At 39.5% G+C, this 22,892-nt stretch overlaps 1 protein-coding gene across 1 annotated transcript in view; it reads right to left on the reverse strand.

Annotated features, from left to right (window-relative positions):
- LAMB4 (laminin subunit beta 4) overlaps positions 1–22,892 on the reverse strand; it is a 111,354-nt gene that overhangs the window by 22,620 nt on the left and 65,842 nt on the right. Inside the window, 10 exon segments of the mRNA XM_040259870.1 lie at positions 2,251–2,432; positions 3,198–3,403; positions 6,305–6,465; positions 8,344–8,719; positions 13,781–13,877; positions 17,953–18,035; positions 18,038–18,172; positions 19,741–19,965; positions 21,405–21,422; positions 21,866–22,005. Of these exon segments, the coding sequence (XP_040115804.1) occupies positions 2,251–2,432; positions 3,198–3,403; positions 6,305–6,465; positions 8,344–8,719; positions 13,781–13,877; positions 17,953–18,035; positions 18,038–18,172; positions 19,741–19,965; positions 21,405–21,422; positions 21,866–22,005 (1,623 nt within the window).

Consider the following 22,892-nt stretch of genomic DNA (forward strand, 5'->3'; position numbering starts at 1 on the left):
AAAAAATAAAGTGGAGATATTGTGAGTAAGAATACATAGAAGAAAGATGAGAATTTCAGAAATAAATACTCTGGTCAGGAAGCACCAAGTTACACAGATGAAATCTCAATGTAGATTAGTTGATGCCATATTCAGAAAGAACAAGATTGCTAAATTACTTCACTCTTAAAACATCTCTCTGCAATCCATCCTCTGTCACGACTCCTGAGAATTCTCTCGTAATCTCTTCTGGCATGCTTCCCCCTTCTAATCAAGAGGAAAATAGCACACCATTTTATCAACATGGCAACCTTCATCCTTTTCTAGTTCTCCATTTATATGTTGATTAAGCAAGATTCTGCTATTATATACTTCAGGGGTTATCTTTTAAAAGTAATCACTTAACATGGTACTTATTTAAATGGTGTGAGATTTCTGGTTTTTGAGGAGGGACTCAATAGTAGTTTAACATTACATGAAATGATTAAGGGTTGATTTAAGCACAGGGATGTAAGATCAGGATTCGTATTTGCTTACTGTTGAATTCCCAGCATGTAGATAAATGCCCAGCATGCAATAGGTACTCAACGAATATTTGTTAAAGCATTGAAGAATAATATATAAGTGAAAAAACTAGGTGGCAATACAAATTTGAATGCTAGGTCGCTTCAGTCATGTCTGACTCTTTGTGATCCTATGGACTCTAGCTTGCCAGGCTCTTCTGTCCACGGGACTCTCCAGGCAAGAATACTGGAGTGGTTGCCATGCCCTCCTCCAGGGGATCTTCCTGACCCGGGGATTGAACCTCTTCTGTCTCCTGCAGCGGCAAGCAGGTTCTTTACCACTAGCGCCACGGATGACTATGTAAACAAAAAATGTCAGCATTTAGGATATGTAAGAATGTTCTTCAACCTGACTATAATCAGAGACCTGCTCCAGAACTTGGATTCTGGAGCCTGTGGAGCAAGCATATTGGACCAGCTGGGGCTCAGGTCCATGGAGACGAGGCTCATGGAACAAATGGCTGCTCTGCAGTGTGTGTGTGCAGGAGTGTGTATCTTAGCTATGGTTCTCACCCCATTTTCAAGTCTGGCTCTGTATCCTTCTTTCAATTCTGAGGCCCAGATGTCTGCATGTACATTTCCTTTCTGTTCAGGAGTTGGTTTCTGCCACTTGCAAACAAGAGGGCTGACTGATATAATATTTATCTTATATTGATTAAAAAATGCAGGTTTTCTTCTTCAAAGGCTCTATGTATATTGCCCCCCAAAAAGGAAACTAGGGAGCATACTAACTTATTTTCAAGATGAACACAATGTACTCACAAAACTCTTAAATTTGTATTTATCCTTTCAAGATGAATATAACGTATTCATCAAAAAGCCTGAAGAAAACTAGGTAACTGAAAATTATACTCATTTTTTAGAAATGATTTTTTAAATCACTTAAAATTATTTGAGATTCTGTTATCAGGTACTTAAATATTAAAACAACTTTATCATATCAACCTAGGAAGGAGTTTAAGGAAGTAAGGGTATAATCCTATTAAAAACATTTTCTAACCTTAAATTCTAACATTAAAATTTGTCTATTAGTAGAATTTCAAACACCTTCTTGAATTAATGAAAAATTATTCTTTACTTGGAGATTTCTATAGTTTTCAAACCTCCAAGGCTAGGAATTTACACATTTCTATGCAGTGTTTGCTATAAAGGAATCATAATCAAATGTCTATTTATGTCCTATGAACATATACTTTTTGTTTTTCTCTTCTCTTTCTTTCCATACACACACACACACACAATGCTATACACATACATACACGTTTATACATCATATATATGAAAAAATATGTTAATATTCTCATCTACTTCTAAATCACCATTTATAGTCACGTCTATATTTTTAGGGCTTCCTTGGTGCCTCAGATGGTAATGCAGGAAGATTCAGTTTCGATCCCTGGGTTTGGAAGATCCCCTGGAGAAGGGCATGGCAACCCACTCCAGTATACTTGCCTGGAGAATTCCATGGACAGAGGAGCCTGGCCGGGTTTACAAAGAGTCGGACATGACTAAGCAACTAACACTTTCATAACTTTTCTTTATTTTTATTTTGTATTTCCAGGCAAAAGAACACCCAACATCTAGAATCTATTCTTTCACTTAGAAGATAAATGGAAATTAAAAAAATTTCAAGCAGTTTGCTTTTTTAAAAATTGCTATAGCTTTGCATATAAAGCATGAGAAGATGTCATTCACCTGTTTCTTCAACCTGTGAACTTGGTTGTTCAAACTGTGAACCACAGACTCTGCTTCCTGAGCTTTCTGCAGGGCATTCATTGAGAGGGCTGGGGAGCCGTAACAGCTCGGGCCACCGCAGGACGAGAGCACGCAGGCCGTGTCCTCTCCTGCTCCGTACACCCGAGAGGAAAAAGGATCTGTGTGAAAAAGTGACTTGTTGGCAGAGGGTTTTCCTAGCGTTATCCAGGCTCACTGAGGCAAGACACTGCTCTACTCATGTGTGTTTCTTCAACAGCTGTTCATGCTTAATATGTAGATATGACCCATTAAATATTTCCTAGTTAACTGAATACGTATCTAACTTATTTGTTGTTAGCACAGGTGTCAATCAATAACACTTTCATACTTATGGTTTCTTTGGAAAATATCGAGCATTTCTATGTTAATTTCATCTTTTTAAAAATAAAAACCACCTTTCACTTATGAAGCAGGAAGAGTAAATGTCCACAGTCTGTACCATTTGGGAAATAGTAAATAGTATAAAATAATAAAATCAAGCCACAATCTTTACTTTTTGATTTTTCTTGAACTTGGACTTAAGAAATTTTTAAAAAGTACATGATTTTTAGATTAAATATATTTATATTATTTATATATTATTCCTATACTTATAAAATATAAATTAAAAATGAAATAAAACATTAGACAGGGAAATAGAAAAGATTTGTATATCAAGTCAGGCTTCCCAGGTAGCACAGTGGTAAAGAATCCACCTGCCAAGGCAGTAGATGCAGGCTCGATTTCTGGGTTGGGAACATCCTCTGGAAAAGAAAATGGCAACCCATTCCAGTATTCTTGCCTGGAAAATTCCATGGACAGAGAAGCCTGGCTACAGTCCATGGTGTCCCTATGAGTCAGACATGACTGAGTGATCAAGCACACACATATCAAGTAAAAACCACTGTCATGAATATTTACCTTTTCTTGCAATATTTGAATATTTGGTATCTTGATCTGCTTTAATTTCTCCAATGACAAGTCTTCTTTTGAGGTTAGTGTATCTAAGATGTTAAGTAAGTCATTCCTGGTATTTTTGGAGTTGTTTATGATGGATGTAGTTTCATTAGTTTTCTTTTCAGTAGATAAAGAACTCTGATAATACTTCTTGATGTTCTTTGAAAAATCTATATCAACACCAATTGAGGTAAGATAAATTTTGTGGAAACAACTGAAATTATACATGGGCTATCAACATAATTATTCTCCAACTTGACTAGACTGTCTTGGTCTCAATGATCAATACATAAATTCAACATCCATTCCCTTGAGCTTGTACTTCATGGGGAAAAGTTAGAAGTTCTATAATAGATACAGATGTAATACCTACAGAGCACTGAGGTTTAAGTCTGCAGACATAGATTTGAATGCTGGCTTCTCCCTTTACCGTGGTGGGTATGTCCTCGAGCAAACCCATTAGTCTCTTAGATTATGTTTCTTGTAAATTAGTGATAATAATTTGTGAAGATTAAGTGAAATAATATAAAAATACTCTGTGAGATGTTCCACATATGTAAGGTATTAATTTTGACTACCTATATGAACTCTAAGATGATGAACCAAGTTTATCCCACTACATAGCACAGAAGTTGACAAACTCATTCTACAAAGGCTGGAGGATAAATGTTTCAGGCTTACCTACCATTACATTGCTGTCACAACTACTCAACTCTGCCACTGTAGAGGAACAGTTACCATGTAAATAAATAGGTGAGATTGTCTCCTAATGAAACTTTATTTATAAAAATGGACTGGGAGGGGAAATATGTATACCTATGGTTGATTCCTATTGATGTATAGCAGAAACTAGTTACAATACTGATATGGTAAAGCAATAATCCCCCAACTAAAAGTAAATAAATTTTTTTTTAAAAGGGAAAAAAAAAACCTACCACAGGCTGTGGGTAGGATCCTCAGGCAGACTGTAGTTTGCTGACCTGTGATGTTGAAGCTGACGACAACAGCTACTGTGCTAAAGTGAAGGTCACTCAGTCGTGTCAGACGCTTGGTGACCCCATGGATTGTAGCCTGCTGGGCTCCTCTGTCCATGGAATTCTCCAGGCAAGAATGGGTAGCCTTCTCCAGGGGATCTTCCCAACCCAGGGATCGAACCCACGTCTCCTGCATTGCAGACAGATTCGTTACTGCCTGAGCCACCAAACGGTGCTAAGTGCTTTCTATATACCTGTACTTCTGATCAATTTTCATCCTTAATTTTACAAAACACTGTGAGAATTAGCCCAACCACCATTTTACAAGTGGAAAAATGAGGCTCTGATGACAGTAAATTCTTGCTGATAGTAAGAGATGCAGCGAGGATTTGAAGCCAGGTAGCTTGACTCTAGAGACTGTGTTCTTAAACACTTCTCTACATTTTGATAGAAATACAAATTCCTGAAAGCATAAGGTGATGTTTTAATGTAAATGATAGCATATTAGGGTTTTAGACTATTTTAGGAACCAAAGGCCCATGATTCTGATCTTTACTCCATACGTAACCAGAGTCCAGGCATGACAACCCCTCTTTATCTTCTAAACATTCCTGGTTTTTATACTAACATACTCGGATGGCATCACCGACTCAATAGACAGGAGCATGAGGAAACTCTGGGAGTTGGTGATGGACAGGGAGGCCTGGTTTGCTGCAATCCATGGGGTGGCAAAGAGTCGGACACAACTGAGTGACTGAACTGCTCTTAATATATCATGATTTTTATTTACCATGAACCACTTCCCTAAACAAACAAAAATCATCTTTCTATTGCTTGTGATGATTTTCTGCCTTGATTTATCTGGCAAATTTATCTTTATTCTATGAAGCCTTTTCTAATATACCCAGGAATAATACCATTCTCTCTACTTCGTTCCTGAAACAGTTTGAATATGCTCTAACAGAGTCTGTTCACTGTTTGGGGTTGTTTATATGCCTGGCTTTCCCACATGAGATTGGGATGACTTCAGGGTGAGGACTGGCTGAATTTACTGCCTGTCTCTGATGCCCAGTACAGTGTCAGGCACTGAGAAAAAGCCCAGTAACTGCTGTTGGAATGCAAGTTTGAGAGGATCAGCATGGGTCAGTTTTGCTTTCTTCTACCTGGCTTGGGTGACTGCTGATGGATTTTCAATTCTTTCACTGGGTACCTTCTTCTAGATTAGGAATCAGAGCAAATTCCTTACTCTTTATATGGTATTTATTAAGGATCATCAATAGTGATTTCATTAAATCCAGGGCCACCTTTTTTTTTTCTCTTTTAGCTCAAGATCAGATGACAAACAGGAGCATAGACATAGGATAAGGAAAAGTAGATGATGCTTTTGCCTTGAGATAGGTTTCATCTCTCAACTAGATGGGTTCTGTGTGAATAAGATCAGGGCTGCCTCTCCTGGTAGTTAACAAGATGTCTGTCCATTTCCAAACATAACAAGGATCTCATGGGAAAAGAGGATATGACTTAATTCAAGTTTTGTTTCAGAGTTCCATTTCCCCTCCAAGTTGGTCTTGGCTTTGGCATGGCTCCCATTCATTTTTTAAAACTATGCAATATATACTACAGCCTGTTAGTGTGTTATATGTCTCCAAATTCCTACAAAGTTCTTACAAGAAATATGTAAGTTCTTTTTGATTCATATCCTTTTGTGTTTATGATTGCTGGAAACTGAGTGGCTTATATTCAGGAAGGTATCAAAACATATCTCTTTCATTTTCTTATGGCCACATTAGAATTTCCAAGCTGATGATTACACAAGATCCTTGTGTGGCTTGGCATCTGAATACTTTGGGTTTTAGTATATGTTTAGTATTGCATAACTGTTAGCATTTTTTTGTGCAAATGCTATCCAGTCTCTGCAATGTTTTAAGAAGTTGAAATATTCGTGCACAAATAATACCTTTAATGGGTATGTTTTCATGTTTTAAAGTGCTTGGGTGCTGTGGCAACAAGCACAGGGTGATTCACTAATGGAATGCACTATGGATTTTATCAACTTCTATCCATAAACAGACAGTTAAGGTACATTTTCTCTCTTACCCATGAGGCTTGCATTCCAGGCACTGGAGTGCAAATCATTTCCTTCCTGAAGATCTTCAAGTAAGAAGTTTGTTTCATTCCTCGTTCTGACTATTGCTTCTTTCAGGTCTTCAAATTCATCCACTGTTTTCAGCTGCTCACTTAGTTGTACGATTTGTTTCCTATAGGCGAAAATGAGAGTAAGTGTAGCAAAGCTTGTATTACATTTGACAGATTGGTGGAAAACACACACACACACAAAGAAATTGCCCTCATTATTAAGTATCCTCATACTTGGGATGGATTTCAACTGCAGTAGTCTTATTTCTGAATCTATGCTTATGGACATCCTGAGTGCTCTGTCCTTCCCCTAGTGCCATTCTGATTTGTAATTTACCCAGTGAACATTTATTATTTAACTAAACCAGGCCTGGAGAATACAATCATAGAGAAAATAGCTTTGCCCACAGGAGCTCCTCCGTGAGGTAGTGGCAAATGAACTACAAAGACATGGGAAGATGGAGAAGGAAACACATCCTTTCTCTGAGGTCATCAGGAAAGGCTTCAGAGAGGGGGCAGTGTCTGGGTGGTTGTTACAGAGGAACAGGAGCTCAAAAGGCGGCCCAGGAAGGGCAGGCGCCCCTACCATCTCAGACCTGGCACTGGGAATCCTGGTCCTTTGCTTCCTTCTCTCTGGCTCTGCTCTGGGCTCTTGCAGGCTCTTTGTTTGGACCAACCACTATGGACTGGCTCCTTCTGCTTTCTCAGTTCCATTTTACCTGCTAGGTCTGACAACCACAAACTAGTGGTCCATGGGACAAGCTCATTCTCAGACATGTTTCTTTGGCCTATACAGTGCTTTTAAAAAGTGCTATTGAATTAGTTGCCTATAGTTTAAAGTGGGGACATTTCCATAGACATCTGGATATCTGACATCACTTAAAAAGCAGGGAGCTCTGGGAACCCAGTCTTTACTAGGGTATAGAAGCGCTTGTTTTCACCTGCCAGCTTAATCTGAACATATTACCACCCTGGGCCCTAGAGCTGTGTTTATGATGCCAGTGGCCCTTCCTCTGAACTAACCAAGTGAGTTGCATCATCCTCCCTGTGTAACTTTTAAGCAATTACTATATACTTCTGGAATTTTTGTCTGATGACAAAACTGACAAAATGAATGGCCTTATATTTACACTTGTGTTTTATATAACATGAAACTTTGTAGCTTCAACTATTCTTTAATCCAAGAGCTTTTCTGGGCAGGAGGAATATTTTTTATAGAACCATCATCTTCTTGGTTTCTCTGTAGACTGTGTGCTCCTAGATGGGTAGAAACTATACCCAACTCATCCTCATTTCCCCAAATCAGGTCAGCAAACTTGTTCTGTAAAGGGTGAGAAAGTAAATATTTCAGGCCTTGGGGGCCATAGCATCCCTGTCCCAACTGCTCAACTCTGTCATTGCAGAGGGACAGCAGCCACAGAGGATGTAAATGATAGTTATGGCTGTGTTCCAATAAAACTTTATTTACAAAAAATGTGATGGGTTGGATGTTGCTCATGAACTATGTCTTGCTGACTCCTGGCCCACAGCAATCAACATCATCTCTAGAACTATTTGATGAATGAAAAAAATGATACTGCATTTTGAAAGACCTATTGTACTCATTATACAACTTCACAGTAATGTATGGGCATGTAAACAACTGAGGAATTTGGGAACATTAAGCAAATTTCCCTGAGTACATGGTTGAAAAAAAAATGTGTATTAGAAACCTTCCTACTTCCAATTTTGTGTCCTTCAGCTCTGCTAAGTTTGGGCTTCCCAATTAACCTTGTGGTTGCCTTTTTGTTATAATCAATGATATCCCGAAAAATCATATGCAATCCTAACTAGATAGGAAAGAGACAGAGAGATATGATCCTCAGCCTGGTTACTAATTGAACAATGATCATTCTCCTAATGTTAACAAAGGTACATTTCTAAGCTGAAAGCTGTTAAAGCTCTCCGGAGTTAAGGTAAATCAGGAACTTGGCGACCTATTACTTTTGCACAAACCTTACCGAACAGAGTCATGATAATCCTTGACTTTTGAGAATTCCTCAGATGAGAAAACAGGATGTCTCCAAATCCTTTCTATTTCAGACATGTTTTCTCTGAGGCCTTTGAAGTCGGCCTCACAGACAGGCAGGGTCTCTCTTTTATCTTCCATGTTAGCAGCTAGCCTAATTAACCCTTGCACCACTGCGGAGAGGGAAGAAATAGTGTGGTCCCATTGATCAAAGCAGAAGTGACACCGAAGACAAGTGGGGAATTCCTGGTCATGACCCCAGGCACAGCGATCACATCGAGGACCACTAATGCCCTCCTGGCATCGACACGTGCCTGTGTCCTGGTCACAGACAGGCTTCTGGGAACCTTCCTTGTTGCAGTCACAGGCTGAAAAAGATGAGAGAAGGAGCAGAGAATGTCAGTCACCTGGCCTTTGGCTCCTTACTAGCTCAAGAATAAAGTCCCCTCCTCTTCCCTGAGAAACTTCCTAAATCCCATTTCTAAGGTGAACATTTAAAGCAGGATAATTACAGAGATCTTTGCAATGGCCATTAAAACATGGCATCCCTCTTTTCACTCCAGACAAGTCAGCTCCTGGGGTTTTTGTTCTGTTTTTTTGGTTTGTTTGTTTTGGCCATGCCACTTGGCTTGCAAGATTAGTTCTCTGACCAGGGATCGAAACTGTGCCCTCTGCAGTGCAAGTGCGGAGTCCTAACCACTGGACTGCCAGGGAAGTCCCAGGTCTTTGTTCTTTCCTGGGCATTATTAGATGTCATTTTTACTGCAAGTGTGTGAGTTGTTCACATCTGGGCTCTTCACCGATGTGAGTGAAGAATATCAATCTAATGACACACTTGTGGACAGCTGCTACTCTTCCTGCAGGGTGGTTCAGGCATGTCACAGACTCTCTAAGAAGGCCCATGATCACACTTTTTCTTAGTGAAACCAGCCTGGATGTGGTGTCTTCCTTGCATAAGAAAGACTGTTCTGTTCTCAAAAGAGTGTCTGTGTAGAATCTCCCTTTGGTATTTACCCAAAGGAATTCAAAACACGTCCACATAAAAACCTACAAATGGGTGTTTATAGCAACGTTATGCATAATTGCCAACTTAGATGTAACCAAGATGTCTAGGTGAATGGATAAAGAAACTGTGATACATCCAGACAATTAAATGTTATTCAGCATTATAAAGAAATGAGTGTTAAGCCATAAAAAAAAAAAAAAAAAAAAAAAAAAACATGGAAGAACCTTAGGGGCTTTCTACTAAATGAAAGAAATCACTTTGAAAAAGGTACATACTGTAATATTATTCCAGCTATAGGATATTCTGAAAAGGCAAAACTATAGAGACAGTAAACTGATCAGTTGTTGCCAGGGGTTAAGGGGTGTGTAAGGATGCATAGAAGGCAAAGCACAGAGGATTTTTAAGGCAGTGGAAATATCCTGTATGATACTATGCTGATAGATACATGTCATTAGACATCTATCTAAACCCAATACCAAGTCAACCCTAATATAAACTATGAGCTTTGATGATTACAATGTATCAATATAGGTTCATCAGTTGTAACGAATGTACCACTCTTGTGGGGAGGTTGATAATGAGGGAAGGTATGCATATGTAGGGTCTGGGAGTACATATGGGAAATCTCTGCCTTCCTCTCAATTTTCCTGTGAACTTAAAACTGCTCTAAAAAAAGTCTTTAAAAAAATGGGAACATTAAAATTACCATCTTAATTAAAAGAAAAACAAACAAACAAAAAAACACCTCGGATGTTAGGTGGTGGTCCAATGGTTAGGACATCCTGGTGGTCCAGTGGTTAGGGCTGCATGCTTTCAGCTGAGGGCTTGGGTTCAGTCACTGGTCTAGGAGCAGATTCACAGCCATGCATTGTAGCCAAAAAATAAACAGATACTCTCCCCAAACCTGATACTATATGTACTTCAGATGAGTAGGTTGTTGATTACAGCTAAGGATGGAGGATGAAGAGAGCTACTGAAGTTATTTGAAGCAATTATTATTATTATTGAAGCAATTTCCAAAAGGTCAGGGAATCACTAGCCTATGCCACAGGCTTAACTGTAAGGAACAAGTGATTTAAAAATCCATTTGGCAGCCTGAGTGCGAATAATGCCAATTACAAATAACTGATTAACACACTAGGCTCCTCCAATAGACATCATCTATCTGGCCCATTCATTTTGGTCCAGAGGCCTCTGCAGGAACCCCTTGGGGGGACTCTGTGCATTTCACCACCTGGAGGCCAAGGCTCCCCCTTATTATCTGTTCTTCTCCAGGAGCACTACTGGGATCTGTAGCCTGAGCTGACTATTTGCAAAGTTTCCTCTATGAAAGCATTTTTATAAAATAAGATTATCAAAATATTAGAGGGACACAGGAATACAGGCTCTCTAAGAAAGATTTTCTAAGAGCCAACATTCCTTCCTGGTTTTTAAAGTAGCAATTCCACTTGGAAAATTGCATCTTTGAATGTGGCAAAAAACCAAAGACTTTTTTTTTTTTTTTAAACCACAAAAGCACATTTATAAAGGAATGGACAGGAAGAAAGAGTTCCCATATGTGGCTACATAGAATAGAAATGACTGCAATGGTAAGTCCATCACATCTGATATTTCTTTAGTTTGACTTCTTTTGGAAGTGGATTTCAAAGAGAAATTCAAAAATCCCTCCTCCTAGAAATAATCCAGACTCTACATTTGCACTGTCCAATATGGTAGCTACTAACCACATGTGCTATTTAAATATAAATGGATTAAATGAAATAAACAATTGTTTTTCTCACTTGCACTAGCCACAGTGCAAGTGCTCAATACAACTAGTGGTCCCTGCACTGGATAGTTCAGATGTAAAATGGTTCCATGTTTGCAGAAAGTAGTGGGAAACAGCCTTGCCCGCCCTGGAAATTCTCTGGCAGTCCAGAGGTTAAGGCTCCACTGTTCCACTGTGGGGACATGGGTTCGATTCCTTGTCTGGGAACTGAGATCCCACATACTGTGAGGCGCAGCCAAAAAATAAATAAAAAGACAATCTCATTTTTTAAAGATGCCAGGAGCACTGGCTGTGTATTAAGAATAAATAAATAGAAATAAACAGCCCTGCTTTAAATCCTATAACTAGTGCTAATGGAATGAAAGGCACTAGGAACACAAACTCCTCAAGTTTGGAGGCCTTGCCTTCTTTGTTCACTACCCCGAGTACCCAGTAGACACTCTGTGAATATTTTTAAATAAATAAATAAGTGAATCTGTGATAAACCACAAGTTATGAAAGCCATGTTAAGGAAACATCTGCTCTGCTGGCTTCTTATGATCCATTTCCCAGCCTCTACCTTGATCCAAATTAGCTGTTTTTGTCAGCATGCTTCCAGATAGCAGAAAATTTGCTACAAGTTATGATCTCAAAAATCTGTTCCATATTAACAACTTTGAGGAATTTTAATAGAACCTAACATTCAATATAGTGCAAAGTTTTAATATAAGAGAAAAAACTTTTAAGGGCTAAAAATACTTAAAAAAAAAAACAAAAAACTAAGATTAAAGTTTGTGAATTTTCAAATATAAAGCATGATACCAGAAAATTCCTAGATGAGAACTTAGGCAAAACATTCTCTGACATAAATCATACTAATGTTTTCTTAGGTCAGTCTCCCAAGGCAATGGAAATAAAAATGAAAATAAACAAATGAGACCTAATCAAACTTATAAGCTTTTGCACAGCAAAGGAAGCCATAAACAAAATGAAAAGACAATCTGTGGACTGGGAGAGAATATTTGCAAATGACCTGATCAACAAGGGCTTAATTTCCAAAATACACAAGCAGCTCATACAACTCAATAACAAAACAAAACAAGAAAACCAAACAACCCAATTGAGAAAAGGGCAGAAGACCTAAACAAACATTTCTCTAAAGAAGACATACAGATGGCCAACAGGCACATGAAAAGATGCTCAACACTGCTAATTATTAGAGAAATGCAAATCAAAACGACAAGTAGGTATCACCTTATATTGGTCACATGACCATCATGAAAATGTCTAGGGCTTCCTGGTGGCTCAGTGGTAAAGAATCTGCCTGCCACTGCAGGAGACATGGATTCAATCCCTGATCCAGGAAGATCCCACATACCACAGAACAAATAAGCCACAACTATTGAGCTGTACTCAAGAGCCCAGGAACTGGAACTACTGAGCCAGCTCTGCAACTAATGAAGCCCTCGCACCCTAGAGCCTGTGCTTCTCAAGAGAAGCACTGCAATGGGAAGCTGAGCACCGCAACTAGAAGGTACTCCCACTCTGCACAACTAAGGAAAGGCTGCGCAGCAAGGAAGACTCAGCACAGCCAAAAACAATAAATAAAATTATATATATAAAAAATCTATAAACAACAAATGCTGGAGAAGTGTTGAGAAAAGGGAACCCTCCTACACTGTTGGTGGGAATGTAAATTGGTACAGCCACTACGGAGAACCATACGGAGGTTACTCAAAAAACTAAAAATAGAGTTGTCATATGGTCTAGCAATTCCACTTCTGGGCATATGGCTGGATACATACACCTCTATGATCATAGCAGCACTAGTCACAATAGCCAAGACATGGTTACAACCTAAATGTACCTAAATGGATGGATAAAAGACATGGTACATATATATAATGGAACACTGCATAGCCATAAAAAGAATGAAATAATGCTATTTGCAGCAATGTGGATGGACTTAGAGATTATCCTACCAAGTGAAGGAAGTTAAAAAGAGGAAGACAAATACCATATAATGTTGCTTACATGTGGAATCTAAAACATGACACAAATGAATTTGTTTTACAAAACAGAAATAGACTCACACAGAACAGACTGTGGTTGCCAAAGGGGAGGGGCTGGATTGGGAGTCTGGGATTAGCAAACACAAACTATTATATATAGGATGGATAAACAACAAGATCCTACTATATAGCACATGTGTGTGTGTGCTAAGTCACTGCAGTGTGTCCGACTATGTGTGACCCTATGGACTATAGCCTGCCAGGCTCCTCTGTCCTCGGGATTCTCCAGGCAAGAATACTGGAGTGGATTGCCATGCCCTCCTCCAGGGGACTTTCCTGACCCAGGGATGGAACCGGAGTCTCTTGATGTCTCCTGCATTGGCAGGTGGGTTCTTCAGCACTAGTGCCACCTGGGAAGCCCACACTATATAGCCCAGGGAGCTATATTTAGTATCTTGTGAAAAACCATAATGGAAAAGAAAAAAGAGAAATCTAACTGGTTTATACAGCTTTCATTTTATTAATATCTTATAGAAATTTTTTTTTTTTTTTTTTAGTTTGTGAAGTTTCTACCAAATAAAGGAATTTAAAATTCGGCTGGTTCACAGCAAGCCTGTGGTAGGACCAGGTTGACTGTACTCACATTTTTAGAACCAATACTTATGAATGCATTGGCCTAGGGGATCCTCATAATGGTTTTCCTCACACTCAGAGCAGCGTTTCCCATCATAGCCTAATCTACACGGACACTGGCCTGTAAGCTGTGAGAATGGTCATGGGTAAGAAATTGACAAGCTTTATGATCTTAAAAAAAAAAAAAAAGGCAAATTAATGCAAAACAACTTTTCCCTCCAGTGATTTAGGACATACAGCTGTGCAGAGGCAGGAGGAGGATTCCCATGGCCAGCAACCACTCCCAACAACACCAAAGATTAAGAGTTAATGTGTTTTGGCTGAGGGCTCTTGAATATACCGCCTGCTTCCAGCTGTTCAGGGACAGGTGGCCTCAAACTGGGAAACATCCACAGATGTAAATGAAAACAAAACACTTAATAGGAAATGGGCCACATTCTTCTCCTCTACGGTTCTGGGAGTTCTCCCCTAAGAGAGAGAGACCAAAGACCTGGTTTTAACATCCATCAATAACTTTGGCAAATGTTTCCATTATGAAATGTAAGTTGGAGTCTTTCCCAACTGGGCTAGTGTTTTTCCTCCACAAACATTTTTTTTTTTTTTTTTTAGTAAATGAAGCTTAATCATTTAGTGACAATTATTTAACTGTATTTTGGAGAGAAGGCTGAACTTCTCTGTATCCTCCCAACTGGATTCTTGACCAGATTTTCTGAACACTGAGGAGATTAAAAAATTAATGAGAAAACACACAAAGCAAATCACTATTGTTGCGGTCCTACATTATACTTGACCAAATCTGCTTACCCAGTGAGGACTCTAGAAGCAGCTGAATTCTTAAAGTGACTGGACTACTAAAGCTTCTACCCATCTCTGGAGTAACCACTGGCTTCTGCTCAGATATAACGAGCTGCAGGAGCCTGTAGTCCCAGGAGTTGTCATGGTGCCACGTTGTCTTTGACTGTTGGGCAATTCTTTCTCTATCTTGATGCAGAATCCGCTCCTTGTAACTTGTTCCCATTGTTCTAAGCCCAGTCTTAAGGAAACTGCACAAAACATGTAGCTTCCCTCTTCTTTTGTACAGTCCATCTCCCAACTAGAGGTGGCCGTTCTCAACTTGTATATGCTTCATTATTTTAAATCAATCACCCCTAAGACTTCATTACAAAATAGCATGGTTCTTTTCCACTATCTACAGACACTAGTTTGTCAATTCAGTGCTTAAAATGTGGCACTCAGAAATGACAACAATGTTCCTGGGAGTCATCTGACCAGTACAGAGGACAAATGGGACAAGAGAGGCTGCCCTGGAGCTGGGCGTGGCACTCCCACTCCTGCCTGAATGGGCATCCCCTCTTTGGCAGCCAAGCCGCACCGCTGGCTCACTTGGAGCACACAATGAAAATCTCCCAGATGTTTTTCACACAAACTGGTGCCAAGTTATTACTCCCTCTCTGCATTTATGCAATGGATTTAAAAAACTCAATTGCAAAACTTTATTTTTATCCCACTGACATGTCATCATTGTTTCCAGTCAATAAGACAGTTGTAAAATATCTTGTCTCTTGTGCTGTCTTGATCATATTAACTTATAATTTTGTAGTATCTGCAAATTTGATATGTGTGTTTCTCCATCAAAACTGTTGATGAAAATATTGCATAGCATATTTGCTTCTCTAAGAACGCACTAGGGACCACCTACGGGCTGACACAGAGACATTTATCAGTAGTTGTTTAAACAGCTGGAGATCTCAAGGATCGTGCGGCTCTTCTATACTCCAATGAAAGTGTTTCCTGATTGTAAAGAACAAACTTCCCCAAGGAATCCCCTGTGGACCAGATTACCCCAAATAACCTGTCATAAGCAGGTCTTCAGTTAAACCAACACCATCTGATCTTCAGCTTCGTAGGCTTCCCTCAGCCTCCACGGCAGAACTGCAATCACTGCCACGTGCTCCTACAAACATGCTTCCCAGAAAGTGTAAGCAGCACTCCAGACAGTGATGTCACGAGCATGAGGACTTCCTCATGAATTAAGGAGCCAAGCAGTGTGTGGGAATCTGCTAATTTGGTCAATATGTTCTGTGGTTGGTGGCTGCAGGTGTGATGAGTGGAGAGGAGCGTATAAAATAGTCATGGTCCTCTAGTGCCCAGATCTTGGTTTCTAACATCATTCTCCAAGAGAAGGAACCAGTGCTCCTTAAAGCAATGGCTGATTCTAGGGCAGAGGCAGGAAATATACAAAAGGAGCTTAGAGCATCTTGCAGTGCAAAAAGTAGGGAGGTACTTAAAACAAAAACAAAAACACACCAACGATATTGAGGTATGTCAAAGGCCTGAAGAAACCAACTGAAAACGTTTCCCATGACCAAAGCTGGAACAACTTGAACAACAAAATTAAGTAGTACTGATTTGTAACTCAAAGAATAGTACAAATACTGTTGAGTTCACTGATATAAAACATGATTAAATAAATGAAGAAATGGGAAGCAACAGACAAAACTCCAGTGCAGAAGAATAGAATAATTTATGGAGACACTCTGCCCTCAAGGGGACAGAGCATAACTCCCTACTCCTTAAGTGTGGTACTGTCCTTAGTGATTTCTTCCAAAGGAGTACAATACGGAGAAGAGCAAAAGGATCACTTTGCAGGAGAGAAACCTGACGCACACTGCTTCAGCCAGGAGGTCAAGGTTCAGGGCAGCAGTGGTAAGTTATGTAAATAGTGTATAGCTTTGATGTGATGTGATGAGAACAGCACTTTACCTCCACGGGTCATCTTTTTCTCAAAATCCATAATCCAAGTCTTACTAGGAGAGAAATACAGCATAAATGTGAACTGAAGGACATTTCACAAAATACTCAAAACTGTTATGGTATCAAAAATAAGGAAAGTCTAAGAAACCCTCACAACCAAGAGCAACCTAAGGGGATATGATGACTGAATGTCATGTAGTGTTCTGAAGTCTTGGAACAGAAAAAGGGCATCAGATAAAAAACTAATCAAATATGAATAAATTATGAACGTTAGTTAATGATAATGTAACAACACTCAATTCATTAATTATAAGAAATACACCATACTAATATATAATAAATTTAATAATAGAGAAAACTTGGTGTGGGGTACATCTTCTCTATCTTCATAACTTTTCTGTAAACCCAAGTCTATCTTAATATAAAAAGTTATTAAGGAAAAAAAGGCCATGATGTGCATTTGTGTGGATATGGGTTGGAGGAAGGAAGGTTGGAGATAAAGAAAAACAGAAGGGAAAACCCATTCTATATATAAGAACTACTTCAAAACTTTACTTCTACAAAATTTGACCTTTAATAAGTTGAACAGTGGAGCTGAAATTGGAGGTGAGACATACTATTTAATTGGGAAGATTCCAGCTTCTGAAATGAGCATTTTGATTCTAATTAAGCTGTAATTCCTATATTGCGGATTCAACTCTAAAACTTCTCATCATTGTTTTACCCTTCTTTTCACATCTCTATTAATGTAAAAAGTGTTTCAAAGAATATATTTACTAAGCATAAAACCTTATCATGAGATTGTTTTTTCCATAAATAATGTTAATATTCTTAAAAAATTTTCATTCTCATTGTTTCATTGACTGAAAACCATATGTGCAGTTAAGTGTAGAGTTTATTGTACATGAAACAATAAAGATTTGCTCCTAGACTGCATTCTCTAGAAACAATTGCTGCTGGTCTGGTAGCTTGAAGATAAATAAAATAAGAGGACATCTTATTTAACCATACATAAAGCAACTGGTGAACCATGGGAATGACAGCTTGATTTTTAAAGATGGAATTACAGATTCTGAAGGCACTCAATTTTTATTCTGGTTAGTAATCAATTGTGATTAATGATGGGTTTCTTGGGGCTTCCCTATGCTTCTATGTACGAAACAATGAAAGAGAAGACTGATTTGCTGTGTGTGAATCTTGACTTGCCCAGTCCCAGTGAGGACTGGAGAAGGCTGAAGGGGGCAGAGCTTAACTTCCAAACCCTTATTCTCTCTTCTTTGGTGCTTTTCATTTCTTGACAAATGCAGATTCAGTGCCCACAAAAGGCCAATCCTATCTAAAAACACTGATTAACAGCAATACATAAAGAAAACATTCTTTACATGTTTAGAAAGCATGTCTCCCCACTGTGTCTCATTCTGACACCATAGGAAGTTGAAATTTTCTTGCCTGGTCACGGCGGCTGCTGAGCGAGGTCCGGGCGTCACAGTCGCATGGCTGACATCCTCTGCCAGGGACCAGATTCCAGTATCATCAGCACAACGGTCCCAGGCCTGGCCTGGGACGCTGGGCAGACGTGGGCACATGCCAGTGTCAGGGTCGCAGAGGCAAGGTTCCCCACCGGGGGGACACTCAGTGGGACTCACGCCAGAGGGATGGCAAGAGCACCCTGGAAGCACAGAGCCATCACTGGGGGTGAATCCACGAGAACACTGGCAGTCAACAACCCATACAAATAGCTTTTTAGAGTGAAGGTATCATTTCTTTAAAAGGCCCGAGAAAGAAACATTTTACAAGAACAGAATTTATCAAAGAGTCTAAGTAGGTTGAATTCATTCAACTGTTTTTGATCTCCCCCAACTATAATTTCCTATGGTTCAGCCAACTACGTCCCAAGAGCTCACAAATAGGATGAATGAAAGTATCACTGTTTCCTCACATCAGTCACCAAAGTTCCACTTAAATCAATGATCTGAAAACAAATGGTTTACTAAATTGACTTGGATGAACTGAAATAATTAAAATATTTCCTAAAAATGAAGAGCATATTCCTTGAGAGTGAAAAAGTTGGCTTAAAGTTCAACATTCAGAAAATGAAGATCATGGCATCTGGTCCCATCACTTCATGAGAAATAGATGGGGAAACAGTGGAAACAGTGTCAGACTTTGTTTTTTGGGCGGCTCCAAAATCACTGCAGATGGTGACTGCAGCCATGAAATTAAAAGATGCTTACTCCCTGGAAGAAAAGTTATGACCAACCTAGATAGCATATTCAAAAGCAAAGACATTACTTTGCCAACAAACGTCCATCTAGTCAAGGCTATGGTTTTTCCAGTGGTCATGTATGGATGTGAGAGTTGGACTGTGAAGAAAGCTGAGCACTGAAGAATTGATGATTTTGAACTGTGGTGTTGGAGAAGACTCTTGAGAGTCCCTTGGACTGCAAGGAGATCCAACCAGTCCATTCTGAAGGAGATCAGCCCTGGGATTTCTTTGCAAGGAATGATGCTAAAGCTGAAACTCCAGTACTTTGGCCACCTCATGAGAAGAGCTGACTTATTGGAAAAGACTCTGATGCTGGGAGGGATTGGGGGCAGGAGGAGAAGGGGATGACAGAGGATGAGATGGCTGGATGGCATCATGGACTCGATGGACGTGAGTCAGAGTGAACTCCAGGAGTTGGTGATGGACAGGGAGGCCTGGCGTGCTGTGATTCATGGGGTCACAAAGAGTCAGACACGACTGAGCGACTGAACTGAACTGAACTGTCTTTCTTTATCATGGAATTAAACCCTTGTCCTCTTCTACATCAGTGATTCTCCTCTTTATACATTAAAGTCTGGTTGATGAGCTGGTTACAATGCAGATTCCTGGGCTCCACCCCACAGAGATCCAGTTCTCTAAGGTCTGAGGCACAGTCCCAGGCATCTGCATAATGATACTCCACATCCATCCCTGGGTGATTCTGGCAGAGGGCACTCTGAGAAAGAAGACTTCAAATCCTGCAGGGCATGTGCTGAAGTGTACAGTTACAAAAGGCAAACTTACAACACCGGTGAGTTATTACTATAATGACACTGGGCTGCGTGTGCACTGCATCCATTTCTGCTGCTGAGTTCAGGACATCAGCCCATTCTCTGTGGGTGCTGGCACTACGGACCTAACTGAAATGAGTACAGGAGTTGCTACCACAGCTCAAGCTGCCACGTTTCCTGCTAAGAGCTTTGCAGACTTACTTGTGCAGGTCTGATTGAGGGCCGATCCAAAGTAACCTGGTTTGCAGAGCTGGCAGTTGGGGCCCTGAGTGTTGTACAGACATTTAAGGCACTCCCCTGTGACTGGGCTGCAGGACCCTGGATCAGTTACATCAATGTTGTTGTTACAGGCACATGGCTGGCAGGGTGCTCCGGAAATTCTTGGATTTCCATAGAAACCAGCACAGCATTCTCCACACTGCACACCTGAAAGAAGGGGAGAAGAAAAGAGAATGAGATAACAAGTTGTGTGTGTGTGTGTGTGTGTGTGTGTGTGTGCGCGCGCATGTGTGTGGAGAGTGATGTGGATAATTGGACTCCTCTAGGGATTATGAAAGGTCACACATTTGGGATGAATAGGAGAAAGTGTTCTAAATTAAAACCATTTTCATTTACTATCTATTCAGAGAATAAAAAGGTTATTTGGATATAGAAAGTTCTTGGTGAAGAACAGACTTTAGTCTTCCTTAAAAAACCACAGAGTTGTGAGTTCAGGCTTCCTGGGTCCTCAAATAAGCAAAACCACTCAAATATGCCTCTGGATCCAAAACTAATCTCAGCCCAGGTTCTCCATGCAGCACTGCAACCCTCACCCAGTCTTAGAGGTGAGACAGCAGCAGCCTGAGATAACATGCCTGGAGGTGCAGAGGGGTGAGTACTCTTCCTGACATGTGAACCTCTGAGGTTTTTTAAAAAATAACCTTTATAAGACACTTTGAGGGTATTTCCATGAAAGATAGTGGAAAAACCATCCCATCTCTCCTACACTCTACTCTTGCAATCACAAAGGCAACTGCCAATGTTTAGGTGCCCAAACCCTGGGTCCACCTTCTGTTTCTTGGTTTATTCCATTTAGAAGTGGTCTCGTAGCTCAACCATGGTCTCAGCTCTTAAGAACTGACCAACCAAGCCAGAGTGCACATGGAGAAGATTAACTAGAGACATATGTAACCATAGAGGTAATAAATAAGAAAAACAATGGCCATGTGATTTATCATGAGGGTAATTATAATAAAGAAAATAATAATGCCATATTTTTAGTATCATTAATTCATACAGATATCATGATTTTTTTCCTTGTTTGTATTGTATATTTGTACTTGTGCTTAAACTCCTTGAATAAAATTTTTGATTGAGGGACAGACATAGATATTGATTAATTTTTGCAGTATCTGTACATTACCCAAATTGGTGCTTTAAGACACCTGAAAAAAATCAGTTATATCTGTGGAATATCAATCAAATTGATTACTTGAAATTATATAAAGAAAGCATTTGAATGATTTTTATTGAAAAATTTTTGTGTTTTATATATATATCAATATATAAAACTTAATCACATATTTATATTACTTAACACATGATTTTAAATAAATTATTTTGATTTGAACTCATTTGGTCAATTTTCCAGACCATCATTTAAAAACATAAGTCTATGATATGAGTTTTTGTCACTGGTTTTTGAACCATTCAAATTCTTTGTTCTGAAAAGTAGCAATTTACCAAATTTTGTCTTCTTACCATTATCCTACTATATCCGGTATCACTAATTTTTCCAAGGCAGATAAATTATGAATATGTGATCATTTTTTAGGTAGCAATGTAGGATGAGAAGGAAAAACAACATCATGAAGTACACTGCATACCTGCATAACCTTGAAGACCAAAAATTTTTCAATAAAAATCATTCAAATGCTTTCTTTATATAATTTCAAGTAATCAATTTGATTGATATTCCACAGATATAACTGATTTTTTTCAGATGTCTTAAAGCACCAATTTGGGTAATGTACAGATACTGCAAAAATTAATCAATATCTATGTCTGTCCCTCAATCAAAAATTTTATTCAAGGAGTTTAAGCACAAGTACAAATATACAATGCAAACAAGGAAAAAAATCATGATGTCTGTATGAATTAATGATACTAAAAATATGGCATTATTATTTTCTTTATTATAATTACCCTCATGATAAATCACATGGCCATTGTTTTTCTTATTTATTACCTCTATGGTTACATATGTCTCTAGTTAATCTTCTCCATGTGCACTCTGGCTTGGTTGGTCAGTTCTTAAGAGCTGAGACCATGGTTGAGCTATGAGACCACTTGCAGATTACATCTGAGTTCCAAAGACTCTGATAACAGGAATGGGCAAAATACCGATTGCTGGAGGGAACATCTGGACACAGGCAAGGACGGCAGGACTGTCCTGAAGAACGATTTCCATAGTAACCATTGATGCATCTGTGAAGGAAAATTCTTTTTACTAAGATGTTCCCAGGAAAAGCTCACATGAGCCAATGTGGATTTGCTATGCTTTAGTGTCAGACTTTATTTTTGGGGGCTCCAAAATCACTGCAGATGGTGACTGCAGCCATGAAATTAAAAGACGTTTACTCCCTGGAAGAAAAGTTATGATCAACCTAGATAGCATATTCAAAAGCAGAGACATTACTTTGCCAACAAATGTCCGTCTAGTCAAGGCTATGGTTTTTCCTGTGGTCATGTATGGATGTGAGAGTTGGACTGTGAAGAAAGCTGAGCACTGAAGAATTGATGCTTTTGAACTGTGGTGTTGGAGAAGACTCTTGAGAGTCCCTTGGACTGCAAGGAGATCCAACCAGTCCATTCTGAAGGAGATCAGCCCTGGGATTTCTTTGGAGGAAATGATGTTGAAGCTGAAGCTCCAGTACTTTGGCCACCTAATGCAAAGAGTTGACTCATTGGAAAAGACTCTGATGCTGGGAGGGATTGGGGGCAGGAGGAGACGGGGACGACCGAGGATGAGATGGCTGGATGGCATCACTGACTCGATGGACGTGAGTCTGAGTGAACTCCGGGAGTTGGTGATGGACAGGGAGTCCCGGCGTGCTGCGAATCATGGGGTCGCAAAGAGTCAGACATGACTGAGCGACTGAACTGAACTGAGGACAGTAACATTACATTGCCAACAAAGGTCCATCTAGTCAAGGCTACGGTTTTTCCAGTAGTCATGTATGGATGTGAGAGTTGGAATATAAAGAAAGCTGAGCACCGAAGAATTGATGCTTTTGAACTGTGGTGTTAGAGAAGACTCTTGAGAGTCCGTCCCTTGGACTGCAAGGAGATCCAACCAGTCCACCCTAAAAGAG

Source organism: Oryx dammah, unplaced genomic scaffold (genome assembly GCF_014754425.2).
Source record: "Oryx dammah isolate SB20612 unplaced genomic scaffold, SCBI_Odam_1.1 HiC_scaffold_18, whole genome shotgun sequence".
NCBI classification, from domain to species: Eukaryota; Metazoa; Chordata; class Mammalia; order Artiodactyla; family Bovidae; genus Oryx; species Oryx dammah.